At 37.6% G+C, this 15,261-nt stretch overlaps 3 protein-coding genes across 6 annotated transcripts; 2 read left to right on the forward strand and 1 right to left on the reverse strand.

Moving 5' to 3' along the window:
- Positions 1–1,630: 1,630 nt before the first annotated feature.
- Positions 1,631–4,136, reverse strand: LOC124299476 (protein Rae1). 2 transcript variants are annotated; one of them, XM_046752677.1, is made up of 7 exons: positions 3,985–4,136; positions 3,552–3,821; positions 3,296–3,469; positions 3,145–3,216; positions 2,685–2,969; positions 2,395–2,589; positions 1,631–2,314 (listed from the first exon to the last, which is right to left on the reverse strand). In XM_046752677.1, exons 2-7 carry the CDS (start codon positions 3,804–3,806, stop codon positions 2,228–2,230), a joined length of 1,068 nt encoding a protein of 355 aa, XP_046608633.1. In that variant the 5' UTR covers positions 3,807–3,821; positions 3,985–4,136; the 3' UTR covers positions 1,631–2,227. The 2 variants fall into 2 exon arrangements, with proteins under 2 accessions (XP_046608633.1, XP_046608634.1); XM_046752678.1 differs by having other exon boundaries at positions 3,909–4,105.
- Positions 4,137–4,160: 24 nt separating this feature from the next.
- Positions 4,161–6,817, forward strand: LOC124299474 (mannose-1-phosphate guanyltransferase alpha-A). Its single transcript, XM_046752675.1, has 5 exons — positions 4,161–4,491; positions 4,708–5,284; positions 5,483–5,759; positions 5,864–6,128; positions 6,485–6,817. The coding sequence occupies exons 1-5, from the start codon at positions 4,452–4,454 to the stop codon at positions 6,583–6,585; spliced, it is 1,260 nt and encodes a 419-aa protein (XP_046608631.1). The 5' UTR covers positions 4,161–4,451; the 3' UTR covers positions 6,586–6,817.
- A 146-nt stretch (positions 6,818–6,963) lies between these two features.
- LOC124299468 (uncharacterized) lies at positions 6,964–14,478 on the forward strand. Of its 3 annotated transcripts, XM_046752659.1 has the most exons (11): positions 6,964–7,678; positions 8,171–8,445; positions 8,614–8,707; positions 8,792–8,817; positions 9,043–9,588; positions 9,712–9,872; positions 10,015–10,096; positions 10,181–10,501; positions 10,599–11,086; positions 11,200–11,450; positions 11,546–14,478. In XM_046752659.1, the coding sequence occupies exons 2-11, from the start codon at positions 8,242–8,244 to the stop codon at positions 11,791–11,793; spliced, it is 2,421 nt and encodes an 806-aa protein (XP_046608615.1). In that variant the 5' UTR covers positions 6,964–7,678; positions 8,171–8,241; the 3' UTR covers positions 11,794–14,478. The 3 variants fall into 3 exon arrangements, with proteins under 3 accessions (XP_046608615.1, XP_046608614.1, XP_046608616.1); XM_046752658.1 differs by having other exon boundaries at positions 8,614–8,817; XM_046752660.1 differs by lacking the exons at positions 6,964–7,678; positions 8,792–8,817 and having other exon boundaries at positions 8,304–8,445; positions 11,546–14,477.
- Positions 14,479–15,261: the final 783 nt, after the last annotated feature.

Raw genomic sequence — 15,261 nt, forward strand, 5'->3', positions numbered from 1 at the left:
CCACCACGTTCGTTGCAAGACCTGTATGTAAGACCGTGACTCAGAAACTACCAAAAAATATCGAGTTCCACTCATTGTCGCGTTGACTGAAGATATATAAAGACTGCTAGCCTCATAGGACTTCTCGTAATCGAAAATGGACAAGATAAATTCATTATCAAGCGCCCTCTGCGTTCTTCCCTGCACGCGCAACTCAATTCGGCAAGATTGTTTGTGAAAAAAATTTGAGTTAGTTATTATTTTACAAAAGACGTAGCTATATCATGATTTATTCTGTTTTCAATAATAATCTGATGCGGTTATCGATGAAGTAATGGTAGGTTCATGCGGAATGAATGCCGGTGGTTTCACCTCCGTGAAGTTGGCCCCCCGAAGTTGTTATTTTTAAATCTAATTAGTGCAATTCGTTTGAGAATCGTTTGAGAGGGTTTGAGAGTAAAGAAAAATCGTTTGAGAGTTAGTAGTTTTTCCGGAAAATTGATTTTAATTTTGGGTGTGAAGATGGCCCCCATATTTTCTATCTTCTCAAAAAATGGACTTAGACGTTTAATTTTTTTTTTAATTGTTTGAGAATCGTTTGAGAGGATTTGAGAGTAGAAAAAAACTGTTAGAGAGTTAATATTTTAATTGATATTAAATAATTATTCAATGTGCGATTTCCCCTAGGATTAGAGCACTCTCGGTGTGCGCATTGTGTGTGCGCACTGTATATGCGCAACATGTCTGCGCAGTGCGTCTGAAATCAGCTGTAGCGACCGAGATTGACGAAGAAATACGAGTTTCGAGGATGCGGATTATCGTAAATCGAACGGGTACGAGATGGACATGGAGACGAAGCTGAGCAATTTTCTCTCAATGACACTAATGGTAAGAGAAGAATTGGATGAAACTATTGGAAAAAGACACGAGCGTCTAAAACGGGAAACTTGACGAAATCTTTTTAACGCAGTGCAACAGAAAGTGAAATCTTTTATAGAACGCCAAAATTGATATTTACTTGCAGATAAGGAATAATGCACTCATAATTGGAAGAAACGTAGAATGTCGATGGGCTTATAATATACCTATTTATTACTTGAACAATTATTGATATGAAAACATAATCCATGTTGAAGTATCACCAGGGTGTGTAACAAAAAAAAATACGTTTCGAATTACAGATGAGAGATATGTTAATTATAAGCTATTCAAAAAATGGAAAATAAAAGATAGATAGGTGATTATTAATCAGTGAATAAAATTACGGAGAACATTGCATTATATTGCTTCATATATTGTATTACTGAGGTTATAAACAGTAACTGACAGTTCTTAAGTTCTTCTCGTTACTCCGTTTGATGGCTACAAGGCTTTCTACATTCAAGTGCCATACGGTTGTCATTTTAAACCCAACACAGTTGCAGGCTTACCAACAGGAAATAAATTTTTGTCATTAAAGTACTGTGTGTAGCTGACAGAGAGAAACCTAATTGTAGCTGAGTACAAACTTTATCCCACAGATTTAAACAACCCCCACTTAAAGTGTATGTGTATACCAGACAAGAGAGGCCCGGCTTTAGCTGTGCAGTCTTTTTCGTATTACGGCACCAGCTCAGTACACTGACCGCGCAGTCCATCTCCAATAAGTCTATGGTCGTGACTCACAGCGGACAGAGCGTATAGTCATATTTTTCACCAAGTAGTAGCATGAAATCCGTTCATTTCTCACACTTACAGAGTCTTTTACAAAACAGTAATTCCGTGACAAAATGTACAGTAATACCAAACGTACAGTAAAAATGTTTGCATTTCAAACGGCGAAGTTCACAGCATTGACTGAGGAATATATCAGTCAACATTCACGGTCTCTGCAGGAGGGTTGATATAGAAAGTTGCAGTCTTACAATTAGGGGGATTATTTTAAATTTATTTGGAGTCGATCTAGGGATTGGCCCGGACAAAAATTCGTCAACACCCTAAATAAGGATCACCCTACTGGCTATGTGTAAAAATATGGATGTACATGACGATTATGTGATTTATTCACAACATATTAAAGCTTCGTCTTTGCAGCAGTGACAATTGAAATTAATATTAAAGGTGTATGAAAATAAATAGTAAATGGTATACATATAAAACGTATTGGTAATATTTGTTACATGTGGAACAGCAACATCTTTAAAAGATGTGATTATGCTGCAAGTCGGAGACAGTAATGTGTATAATGTTACTTGATTCTTCATCTTAATCAGGAAGGATTCCTTGGCTTAAGTTCATCGTAGCACGATCTCAGGAAGATGTGATTCTTCTTCATCGGATTATAGAACTCGTGGCCCTAAAATATGCAACACAACAATTTGTATCGATATCAAACTTACAATAATTAATTACTTCAAATAATCAAGGCTTGCACACCTTAGCCCAATCGTAAGAAACAGCATAGGCAAAGATTTGACCATTATGGTTGAAGCAACACCGTGTGATAGCTTGTTCCATTGGTTCTGAAGGCTTCAACTTGGTCCGTGCATCTTTATCCCAAAAACTGAAAGTTCCATCACTTCCCACTGTAGCCAATGTACCATGAATTGGATGGAATGCTATATCATTCACCTGTGAATATAATTTAGCGGGATTAGCATAGCATGATTCACTGTTTTTTCATAAAACGGTTGTGAAGTTGAACATTTTTTATTATTTAAACACACCGCATAGATATCTTGAAACCCACTAGAAGCGCCATTAGATCTATGGCATTTGAAAGTAAAATTGTCCTTCGGATTGGCAGGGTTTACGTATTGGATAGCCACACGGCCTTCAACACTGCCAAGGGCATATCCAGTTGGCACTTTTTTCTTGTCCCTAAATATTGCCAGGCATCGATGTTGATACTTTAGCGGTGATTCGATCCGCTTATATTCATGAGGCGTTCCCTCCAGTTGATAAACGATCAGACCTCGTCCAGCAGTTCCAACAACAGCCATGGGATAATCCTAAGTACAATTCATTTTTGCTTACTTAGGATCATTATAAATTTCCAATTTTAGTACATTTTGGATTAAATCTCCTTCAGAGGAAGTTTGGCTTTAAACAAAATTGTTCCATAAGGCTTCTAAGATAATGAAAAACAGAAACCAAATAGGATTTCTGAATGGTTCTCATACATACCACATCAGCACAATAACACCTCTCAGGCAGGTTGATGGTCATCAGTGGCTTGGGACTTCGAGTATCCCAAAACTGGAATGAAATAAATTATGAGCATCATGTATCGCGGCATATCATATCAGTAATGAAAAGAGGAAAGTACAAAGTTTACCTTGAGAGTTTTGTCCCAAGAACCAGTCATAAGGCAACTGTAATTGGAGCCTTTTATCCAGTGGCAAGTCTTGATCGGAGCATCGTGAGCTGCGACTTGAATACATTGATTAGAACCAAGGTCCCAGCACTTTGCCATTTTGTCACACGCAGCCATAAAAACCTTCGTACCATCCTGAAAGAGAGGCACATGTTTAAAAACGTAAGAATGATATATAAGGCTGCACGTCATTGATGAAATTTTAAAATTAACGCACATCACTCCAACAGACATCAAGAACAGGTCCCGCCATTGTCTGCATAGATTTAGGTACTGTTTTACCAGACTGTTCGACCTCCCAACATCTAACATTGCAGTCCCATGAACCAGCCACTAAGAAATTTTGCGGAATTGTCGCAGGACTGAATGCTAGACTCGACACCGAATCATCGGGTGGTGAAACTACCTCAAAATCTTTCATAGGATTTACGGTTGCACCGCCTCCCCCGAGAGCCCCGGCTTGATTAAACATCTTCGAAGTCCAACGCTGAAAATGGAATAAAACTTCAATCTACAAAGATAATTAAAGTATCGGCGTTACTCGGCGAAGTATCATAACCTAAAATATCTAAACTTGAATATAGCATAATAATTTTCCTTTGATTCTGGTATTCTGTAGTCAAATAGTGAATTCGATAATATGAACGTACGCTATCGTTTTATCACAGAATTACTTGTTGAAAATTATGTATCATCAGTAAAATTATACAACTTGTTTAGTCCAATGAAAACAGGATAACTTCAGCGGCACGGTTGAATCGGTAAATGGTTTCTGATGGTTCCCTGTTGGTTCAGTGCAGAACCGACACGAGCGAAAACGCCGCTTGTACGGCGAGTACACAAAAATGTCAAAAAACGTCTCATTCGCCAATCGGTTGAGGTTGATTGTCGCAGTATGAGAAAAACATACAATTTTCGATGACACTCGAGACTGCGCGCATCTAGTGTTTAAACAATATATTCACGAGAGTCACCTACAATTGCGAAAATTGTTCGACGTGTCAAATTGATTCTACGTGTCAAAGTACACGTAACCTCTCAATTCAAGTTGAATAGGCTGAGCCGGAGACGATAGAACGACGCAATAATAGAAGATATCATTAAATTATAGTGAAAAATGTTGAAAGCAGTGATACTGATTGGTGGTCCCTTAAAAGGTTAGCTACTTTTGTTGTTTTATTTCAACACGAATACTATGTTTCCATTGATAACATGCTACTCAGGCCAATTGTAAGCTCTGTTTATTTGGTTATTTATTTTTTCTTAATCTTCGTGTAAGATTGTTTTATGTATTCTGTAATATTTGATCTCAATTGTTCCAATATTTCACTATAGAAACCTACAAAAATAATAGAAATTTTATTTCTTTGCAGGGACCAGGTTTCGGCCCCTCTCGCTGGACATTCCAAAGCCCTTATTCCCAGTTGCTGGGTTGCCAATGATCCAACATCACATTGAAGCATGTACCAGAGTACCCAACCTAGGGGAAATTCTAATCATTGGCTCGTACCCAACCTCTGATTTACATCAATTCGTGCAAGACATGACCCAAATGTACGGGCTCAGCATCCGATACCTGCAAGAGTTCACAGCACTGGGCACAGCTGGAGGAATGTATCATTTCCGTGATCAAATTCGCTCTGGCAGCCCTGAATGTTTTTTTATTATGAATGGTGATGTATGTGCCGACTTTCCGCTTCAAGATATGGCCAAGTTTCACATTTCCAAACACTCTTTGGTTACTGTTATGGCGACAGAAGCCACTCGGCAACAATCTTTGAACTATGGCTGCATGGTTTTAAAAAAAGGAGGCGAAGTCGACCATTATGTTGAAAAACCATCCACCTTTGTTTCTACATTGATCAACTGCGGTGTCTACATCGCCTCCGCAGATATATTTCAAACTATGGCTGACACGTTTTATGCTAATCAACAACAGGAAAAGCTCTTGTGCGTAATACTTTATAAGAAAAACTTCACATCTGGGAAATAGCCCTTTTTAAAATATACTGTTCAATGATTATTTGTATACTTCTCTAACTCAACTTTCTATCACCAGTTTATCAGGGTAGAATTGTTAAGTTGCAGTAGGAAGTAGGACTTTCAAACTAGCGATATAATCAAATACGTTTTGTATTGGGGTTGCAGGCAATTGAACGGGAATGGAAAAGACCCCGCATATATGTCATTTGAGCAAGATGTATTAATGAGACTAGCAGGGAGCGATCGTCTATTTGCTTTACCCATAACAACTTGGTGGTCCCAATTGAAAAGTGCAGGCTCGGCAATCTATGCGAACAGACATTACTTAGCTCTGTATCGCCAAAGTCAACCTGCCAGACTGTGCGCAGCTGTACATGGCAAGTGTCATATCATCGGTGATGTCTATATTCACCCCACAGCGACTGTTCACCCCACAGCTGTGGTAAGCCGCTATATTCCTTCTATATATTACGCAGTTAATCTGTTCATGTCACATTCAGTTGAATGCTTAAGTGATTGATGGTTACATTACGATGATCAATTTAGTTGGGCCCAAATGTCAGTGTTGGCGCAAATGCCATGGTCGGACCAGGCGTACGAATTCGAGAGTCAATTGTATTAGCTGAGGCACAAATCCAAGCGCACTCTATCATCTTACATAGTATAGTGGGTCGAGGCAGCAGAGTAGGAGAGTGGGCTAGAGTTGAAGGCACTCCGTGTGATCCTAATCCTGACAAACCTTTTGCAAAAATGGAAAATCCACCACTGTTCAACACGAATGGCAAACTCAACCCGTCTATCACTATACTTGGTAAGGGTCTGATAGTACTTTATACAAATTATTTTTGTCCTAAAAATTATAGCAGTCATATCTTGGTTCAGATTGCTATTCCACGTGAAAAATGATATAAAATGATATGTGTGTATCTAATTGTATAGGCCTCAAATCTTGCATTACTGAATTATAAAGATATAAACTTCCATACTGTTTGCTTCCGAAACAATGACAATTGCAAACATTAATTTTTTGGTATAATCGATGAAAATTATTTTATATTAAAAAAGAATCATGCAAAAACAAAACTTGTACCTAGTGTACAACATATGAAAAATTCGAGTTAGGATCCAGATTTGGTTACATGACGCAAGCATTTGTTTTCGTTTTAGGTACCTGCGTGTCATTAACAGCTGAGAAAATACTACTGAACTCGGTCGTTTTACCTCACAAGAATCTTACAAGAAGTTTCAAGAATGAAATCATCTTGTAATGCCTGCAAACATTTTGTTAAGTGCAATAAGAATTGTTAACTTTCTATATTGACTAAGATGTTCAACACTATTGTTGTAAATTTGCTTTGAGGCATTCCAAAATTGAATTTCAATTCGTACAAAGTTTTATACACCAATCTTTGATACATATTTTTTGAATTTACATTGAACTTTTGTCAATTACGCACAATATTTTTATTCAAATTAAAAAAGAATTAGGTTTAGATTAAATCTGTAATTTGTGATGTATATATACCTATATAGAGTATATGTTTAATGTATACATGTATATATATACATGTACATAAATATACATGTATTGCCACTGTGGTTTACACTGGAAAAGAGGGTAATATTTAGCTAAAAAAAAACTTGGTATTCGCGAAAACTCGAAACAGTGGAAACGATTTTGTCTGACAGTTTAAAAAAATTACAAGTCGTAGCATATTATGCTTTTATTCGTACCATTAAATTGCATCAAAGTTCATGTTCATGTAACACTGAGAAATTGGCTTTGATTTTTCAAGTACCGTGCGATTCAAATGACAACATTTTCGGCGATCGGCTTAACTGAGAGCCGTCCACATCATTGCCTAATGCTGCTCTTACCGATCGACCGATTGTTATGTACCGACCGATTCCCGATGCTCTTTTGTCAATCCGAGGATCGGTGTAGGCTGTAGGCCATTTTATCAGTGTGCTCTGCGTGTTTAGTAAGAAAAGTATTCACATTCCTCGTAACTAGCGCTGCAGTAGTAGAGCCTGTTACTTTTGATTTGTGAATCAACAGGGATGCGCTCCACAGGTAGTTCTCAAGTGATTTCTTTTTCGATTTTCATTATTCGGCCGCTATCGTAGGAAAATAAATTACCCGTCAAACACACTGGAAACAATTAACAATCGAAAAATGTGAAAACAATCGCGCTGAGTTGAAGTTTAATATGAAATAGATGTGAGCATAGAGATAACTGGAAATCAGGACGAAGATAGAAGAAGAAATTCCACGCATTCCAAAGCTGGACCAGGTTAACCATCTACCACATTAAAAATGATATTTTTCCGCTCAGTTGCAAATGATACTTGAAGAACATGGTGAGTTGTTTATTTATGAAAATAAGCTCAAAATTAAGCTCAACATCCCTACAAATCTGAACTTCTTTTAGCTTTAATACCCAAGTGTTTATATTGTTAAAACTGATGGATTGATGAGTAATGGTGATAGAGAAATATGAATTTGTATTCTTGAAAAATTCTATTTCTGTTATTTTCGATGAAATACACAAGTAAAATTCAATTCATTCCTATTGTTTCTGATTATCTTTTTCTGTTTTACATGTTTAATTATATCAATGCGCATCTTATATAGTTCAGTATTGTTTACCTGTATTATTGCTCTAGCTTCAACCTCATCAAATAAAATACTTTAATATATATTTTATCACAGTAAAATGTATCTGAAGGGATAACATCTGCAAACGACTGTAACAAAAATAGCAAGGAATACAAGAAAGTTTCAACAATATATTTTTATTTTAAACATACCCATTACTAAATGATACATCACTTTCTCTTATTTTGCAACAGCCAATGAATAGTCAAGAAATTGAATCGTGAAAGAGGTACCGAGGGTTACAAATGGGCAGGGAAGGCCGATTATGGCCCAGCAGCAGCAACAACATCAGCACGAGTTTTTGCCACTATGTGACGTGCTGTTTAACATAATCTCACTGGCCTCTTACTTCTGTGATGTTGTCTTTGACCTAGCAATGGGCTATGCTTTGGCCCATCACGCTGCTGCACCAGACTGTTTTTTTCCTCTCAGTATTACTTTTGTCATTACATCACTTGTTGTGTCTCAGGTGGGTTTAAACATATTTATGCTTTTCAAGATTCAAGTCCACTTCTTTCAATCACCTGTCCAGTTTGTTTAATGTTATAAAGCTGTTTTCATTCAGACCAACATTTTACCTGCTCATTGTATTATTTGGTAAAATGAACTAATCATTGTTCAATTCATCATTTTACAGATTATTAGTATTCGATGGTACCTTTGGGGTGCTCGAGGTAAGCTAACTGCTGCCAGTACTGGGACCCCTGACGATCATGGTATTCAGAAGAAAGGTGGTTTGATAGTTGGCTGTGTTTTGGTATTACATTCTATGCAAGTCGGAGTCCTTTGGCGCTACTTCAAGCTTTTTATTCCAGTCGATCTCGTATACGTCAAGCATGAGGTGCATTATTCATTCATTTAGTTTTCAACTATTTTCTACAGCTACCTTGCAAGATTTTTAAGAAGATTTACACAATCTCACAAAAATTCCTTCTAGTTTGACTGCATCTGAATATAAAATGCCTTTCACAGAGGCTGAGCTTTACAAATGAGCTCTTGGAAAACTCATTTGAGGTACATGGTTAGCCTCTGAATGCAGTCCTTTTAATAATCATTTTGTACACAGGTTCGGGAGCTCTGTGTACTACGTCTGATCCATGCGTTCTGCGAGGCAGCGCCAATGCTGTTGTTACAATTGTATCTACTATCGACAGGAATAACTGGAGAAAATGATGCAAAAGAAGAAGAGGAAGAAGAAAACGGGGGAAAATTGGCTAAACTAACAGCAGTCTCAGCAGGAATGTCTTTGTGGAGTGTTTGTTGGGCAGTTGCTAGTTTCAGTAAAGGGGCAGCCCGCTTACGGAACTTGGAACGACTTGTACTTACATGGCTGGGGGTTTTAGCACAGTTAGCCTGGCGGCTTGGAACTGTTAGTGCACGTGTCGGAGCACTTGTCGCATATGCATCGCTTTACGGAGGACAGTGGCTCTTGGTTGTTCTTGCCCTTCATTGGTTGTCAATGCTCACTTGGTTGCTGCTTACTCCTGACGGTCTGTTTCATGGTGGAGAGCGTTTGCCGCTACCACGAAAAGCCTTTCTCGCTACCCTACTAGCATTTGTATATGTTTTTGCCTATGTCAACCTGCACGAAACAAATCACCGACAAAAAATGGTATGTATTGTTATCATCATTCTAAAACTAATGCTTCTGTCAACGAATATTTCAGTGAATTGACGTGGTTTTCTTTTGCTTTGTTAGTTCAATTGCTAATTATATCATTTCTCTCCTGTCTAGGGGATATTTTACACGGTTATGTTCTTGGAAAACAGCCTACTGGTAGGGGTATGGGCTACCGGTTTCCATCGAAGTAGTCTTCACCCCAATCCGATTACCTTGGCCTTCACACTTTTTGCTCTCTTTTTTGGAGGTCTCTTTTTTATGGCGCTCTATTACAGGTGCGACATCTGGAACATCACTGTTTTGAAATATATCATACCCTTCAAATGACAACGATTGAATTAGTTATTGTTGTTTTACCGTTTTTACTTCGAAAATATACAAATTGTGCATTTAATGGTTTTCCAATTTCATTTGCAGGTTTTTTCATGTACGCAGACTGAGGTATGAGGCTGGGGGCCGCATGAATTCAACAAATGGTATGGCCACTTTTTGCAAGCAGGTCTGTACCACAAGATACATAGAAAAAAGATTCTGAAGCCACCCTGCTTGGTCATTGATTGATTTGTTCACATGATATTTACAGGAAGATAATGATGGAAAACAGATGAATTTCTTGGAAGAAAAAACAAATGGCATTGAAATAGGGATGAGAGGAGTGAAATTGAGCAACGGTGGAATTCCGGGAGTATTCAATTGCCGTTTTGCAAATCCCACTGTGTCTAATCTAAATCGAAAAAAAAAAAAACCAACTTCTTTTGTGCCTCCGCCACAACCATTGTCTTTGTTGACAAACGGTATGGGTGAGCCATGTCCTAGGATAAATAGTAATGCCGGACCTCGGCAATCAATTCCTTTTTGGAGACGACCGCTGACCATAGCTGTAACGCAGACACACAATGACCAGGTACCATCAGTAAAGTTCAGTACTCAAATCACAAATTAGATTTCTTAGATTACTTATTTGTACACGATTGTATTACTAACTGCTGAATTTGGTGTAGGACTGGCCAGCTATTGACACATATGACATAGATGCTGGTGTCAGTTTAGGAGGATCAGTGAGCGCGAATGACATCAAAGAGAAATTGCAGGAAAAGAAGCAACAACAGCTACGGGAATTGAGAGCGATTCAGGAAGAGATTAAATCAGGAAAGCTGGTACCACCGCCGTCAGCTTCAGCATCTACATCTGCGTCATCTCCTTTAGCAACAAATCAACAACCACCGCCAAATGCTAAGCTGCACTCATCTACCAGACCTCCTTCATCAAAATCCCCATCTGACATGAATGAAAGCATGACGCTATCCTCTTGGCCACCGATCAAAATGGATTGCCTCTCACTTCCTCTGCCAGCCGCATCTATATATTATCCGCCCAATCCCTGGAAAGCTTCACAACGAGAGAGAGCTGTTACCCCAGAGATTTTACTCGCTCCTCAATGCCTACCATGTTATCCGCATTGGACACCACCAGGACATCTTAGTCTCAGGTAAATTCAAGGATATGCCACTTCAGATTAGCTTCTAATCCAAATTTCTTCTTGAAAATAGAGTTGAAGTCGTATCAACAAGTCACTGATGTACTGTTCCATATATTTGGTAGGTTGGGTTCGAATCAGAACGAAGAGGATAAAACTTGTAATGAAAATGGCGAGTTTTCTATTGAGAGTAAATGTGACAGTGATGTGGAAGGCAGTCAGGTATCGCTGCCAAGAAGTTACACACTTCCTAAGGAATTTAAGTATAGTAATGGGCTCGGTATTGTCAAGGCTCGAGGACAGCGAGAGTACAGAGGAAGCAACAAGCCACCGCCATCTCGTTATTATCTTCCCTCGACCAACAGCTCAGACGATGGTAAATTAAAATTATGCTATCACATTTTCAGTATCAAGAGCCAATTTAATTGCGAGGTGGAATCGCCAATTGAAATCATGTCGTATTGTTCGCAGGCGACGTGGATAGCGCGGATAATGAAGAAGAAACAGACTCTGAGTTGCGAATACATAGTAATAACAATCATGCTCACAACAATAATCATCAACTACGTTTTCAGTCTAATAGAAACAATACCGTGGAACCCCCGACTTCAGTTCCTGCGATTACTTTAACAAGTTCTTGTTATTTGAGCAGCACATACGGTGCCCTTAGACCAAATCAACTACTCAGAGCGAAAGTTAAGCACGAAACTAAGTTGTAAATTATAGAATTTTACAAAATATTTAAATAATATTATATATACAAGACAGGCACCAATCGGTGTTAACAAATATCGTAACCCAGTGTCTTACTAACAATAAAACTGATGAGCGGGCATGACTGTTAATTACAGAATCATCAGAACGATCAATCTCTTTCAATAGTAATACGGAGTTGAATTTTTAACGATACTTTTTTGCACAATGAGTTCACAGAGTGTGTATTAAGAAAAACTCTCTAGATATTCTTGATTTAAATATCTGCCCTGGCTGGAATACATTTCGTGGAGATGAAAAAATCTCCGATTGATTTGACCAAGCCTGGAATTGGAGATCCGACGTTCCACAGAGCAGGTTTGGAATGATGGTCTGTTGGTAGTTCACTTCATAAAATTCCATTTTTAATACCCTACCTTTCAGGAGTTATGGTAAAAAAATTTATTTTCGTGAAATTGTTTTGTAAAAACCATCGTTTTTGGTGTGCAAGTGTCTGTTTGAATGTTTACAAATTATAATACATCAAATACTTGTGACTCCATTTATCTTATCTCTTTGAGTGTACTGACCAAAAATTTCATTTTAAGGCTGGTATAAAACATTGGCCTGTATCGAAATTCAAAAACAATCTAGTTTCATTTGGTTTTCTTTCGCTTTAATTTCGCTTACCCAAAAAACATCTTACCAATCTTATTTTTCTAGATAACATTTTTTTCATATTATGTACTTTAACATTCTATTATTTAATTAAAGAAATACGCATAAATGCGTATCTTTGTAAATATATTCTACTTATTAGTTAGTATCTGAGTAAGAAAATGATTTCAGTTGTACATTTATAATGACTGTAAGTCTTACGATTAGCAGTGAAAAAGTAAAAAGAACAACGACTATGTTGGCCGTTACCTAATGATTGTATATATATTTCAAGTTAAAGATAGGAGAAAAGAAGTGGCATCGATGCGGGATTCACTTGAGAGAGATAATCTCATTGATGCGCCTTTATCCGGCCCGTGCATTGTAGGTGCAGATAAATGAAGGTCGATTGTATTTTTCTTTTATGACGAACGTTACCGCTTGAAAGGCATAGGATTGAATCTAACACATGCAGAGCAATCACGCGGAATTCAGTGGCTCGATCGAGGCCTCAGAATCGATAAGATCGATCCGAATTCATTCTCTTTGTACAGGAGCTCAAGTAAAACGTCACGTGTAATTTAGTAGGAGATGGAAAACGTCGATAGGGTAGATATCTTCCCATCTGCTTACACACATATAGCTAAGTTCTCCCTGGTTGCGGTGTGGAATCGCTACACACGCTCCGACCATTGACTACTGAATATTGACTATTGGTTAGAATCCGGCTCGAGACCAATCTTGGGGTGCAGGGCTTAAACGAGATTTATAGGCAATCGGGTGAGGACATCCCACTCGCCTTTGTCAGGAGCACGAGACCATTGTGCCTAACATTAGAATTTTACACGTCCTCAAAGACTTTCACGTGATGCTAATAATAATGCTTTATATTTTATTTTTTTAGAATTTTTTTAGTAACTTATCAATGCACTTCGTGACGATCATATTATTATACAATTACAACAGTAATGCTTTACGGCATTCCTTGCCTTATATTGACCCAATATAATATTATTATTTTCCTACATGGTACTACATTTCCGTATTGTTTTTTTCAGGCATTCCTGACTTGCATATAATTTTTTGTTTTCACACAAATTTCCGACGGTTATCGACAAGAAGTCTCTCGGAAAATTGATACCATGAAACAAGAGCTCTAGAATGAAGGAAAACTGCGGTAGACGAATTCCAAGTGAAGATACATTATATGAATTACGAATGAAAGTTCGGTGAGTCGTGCTTTTACTAGTGGATCGAAAAGTAGACCATAAAAAGTAGAAATTGATTGTCACGATTTCTCGAATACGTGATTGAAAGAATTTTACGACATTATCTTCCATCGACTAAATCGCTGGCTATTTATCAGGACACAAGTTGAAGGAATACCGTTTCCATTAGTAATCTTTTTTTTTCCTCTTCGCAGTCTTAGCTCTAAACGTTTTACATGTTAACAAATGATTCAATCCCATTTACGCTAGTTTTCACTGTTTGCGGACAGATCATTCATACACAATATACCTGCTTACGTAATATCCAAAAAGTACTCACTTTAAAGGAATGTGCATACATTGTTTTTACATTATTTCCTAGATCTTTTTTGTGCCCGTTGATTGTTAGGTAAATATAACCAAACGTACCAGATTATTGGCCAAAGATTACGGCCATAAACTACGATGTAAAAGCCCAAGGTGACTTTATGGCTTTTTATCATCCGCCAGTCAACCGCAGCGACAAATTTACCGTCTGTTATTTTCATTTTCATTTTTTGCCATCGCATGCACATTTTAGTTTTTGTATGTTTACGAAATTGATTTTAGTCTGACGAGTATAATATGTTGGGTATAATTGTAACCGTGTGTAACATCATCTAACGATGTGTATTACGTAACGTATTAACTTCTGACTTGTCATATAGTGTGTCTAATGCAGTGGCAATGCAATCCTTCTATATTTTTAGACGGATTTCATTTTGGCCTACGCGTAACGCAATTCATGGAGAAATAATCGATCCCTGCCGAGGGTAGTCAGTCATGCTGCAGTTATCTCGCATTTTTATTCATTTTCTTTTTTTTTTGTTATCTCGTCGTGGGATTTATTCTACCGTTATAATTGATAGGGCAGAGAAAAGTTATGACGAACATCTGACTATTTTTCCACGTCACTCTATGAGCTCGCGTAGACGCGCTCGCGAAATGTATATGAAATATATATTTGACTGACGTAACGATAAAACTGATAAAAATAAATACATAAATATTACTCCCAATACATCAAAGCGAAACGATGTACGATGTATTCCAGAATACACCGCCGTTTGTAATCATTCTCATTTATCTTATATGTACCTCGTAGTTGTTTATTGTACGTAAAAACTAAAATATACATGCGATTGATTAATTAATACAAAAAAAATGTTATAGATATGTAATAACTCAAACTGTATTTCCTGGAAAGCCGTAGAATATTTGTCATCGATTACTTTAGCAAGGTTTACGAGACGGTGAGATAATAATAACAACAACAACAACAACGACAGTATTAATAATATATAAATACATGTTAAATCTTTTTTCCTATTGACTGTACACAGTATTAATCTTATCCTTGTCGTTCTCCGCGGATGTTGTATCCTTTTTGTAGACTGAGGATTCGAAAACTTGATCTTCGATACCTTTGACTGCGAAATTTCTCATAAGTCTCATGAATAATGCGATTCACGTATACGTAGGTATACGAAGCGAACTCGAGTCGAGTTTAACCCTAAATTCTTGACTGGTACAAAGAGAGCGCAAGGCAGCAAAGATTAATAAATTGTACGGAAGGTTTGAGAACCAGAC

The sequence above is a fragment of the Neodiprion virginianus genome, chromosome 3, assembly GCF_021901495.1.
Source record: "Neodiprion virginianus isolate iyNeoVirg1 chromosome 3, iyNeoVirg1.1, whole genome shotgun sequence".
NCBI lineage: Eukaryota > Metazoa > Arthropoda > Insecta > Hymenoptera > Diprionidae > Neodiprion > Neodiprion virginianus.

Excerpts from the sequence above, each read along its gene's own strand:
- LOC124299476 (XM_046752677.1), bottom strand. The coding sequence starts at position 3,806 with ATGTTTAATCAAGCCGGGGCTCTCGGGGGAGGCGGTGCAACCGTAAAT. Across the intron at positions 2,970-3,144 it reads GGTGTTATTGTGCTGATGTG|GATTATCCCATGGCTGTTGT; the intron begins GTATGTATGAGA and ends AATTGTACTTAG. Across the intron at positions 2,590-2,684 it reads GGTTTCAAGATATCTATGCG|GTGAATGATATAGCATTCCA; the intron begins GTGTGTTTAAAT and ends TTATATTCACAG.
- LOC124299474 (XM_046752675.1), top strand. The coding sequence starts at position 4,452 with ATGTTGAAAGCAGTGATACTGATTGGTGGTCCCTTAAAAG. Across the intron at positions 4,492-4,707 it reads GATTGGTGGTCCCTTAAAAG|GGACCAGGTTTCGGCCCCTC; the intron begins GTTAGCTACTTT and ends ATTTCTTTGCAG. Across the intron at positions 6,129-6,484 it reads CCCGTCTATCACTATACTTG|GTACCTGCGTGTCATTAACA; the intron begins GTAAGGGTCTGA and ends TTTTCGTTTTAG.
- LOC124299468 (XM_046752658.1), top strand. The coding sequence starts at position 8,242 with ATGGCCCAGCAGCAGCAACAACATCAGCACGAGTTTTTGCCACTATGT. Across the intron at positions 9,873-10,014 it reads TTTATGGCGCTCTATTACAG|GTTTTTTCATGTACGCAGAC; the intron begins GTGCGACATCTG and ends TTTCATTTGCAG. Across the intron at positions 10,097-10,180 it reads TGGCCACTTTTTGCAAGCAG|GAAGATAATGATGGAAAACA; the intron begins GTCTGTACCACA and ends TGATATTTACAG.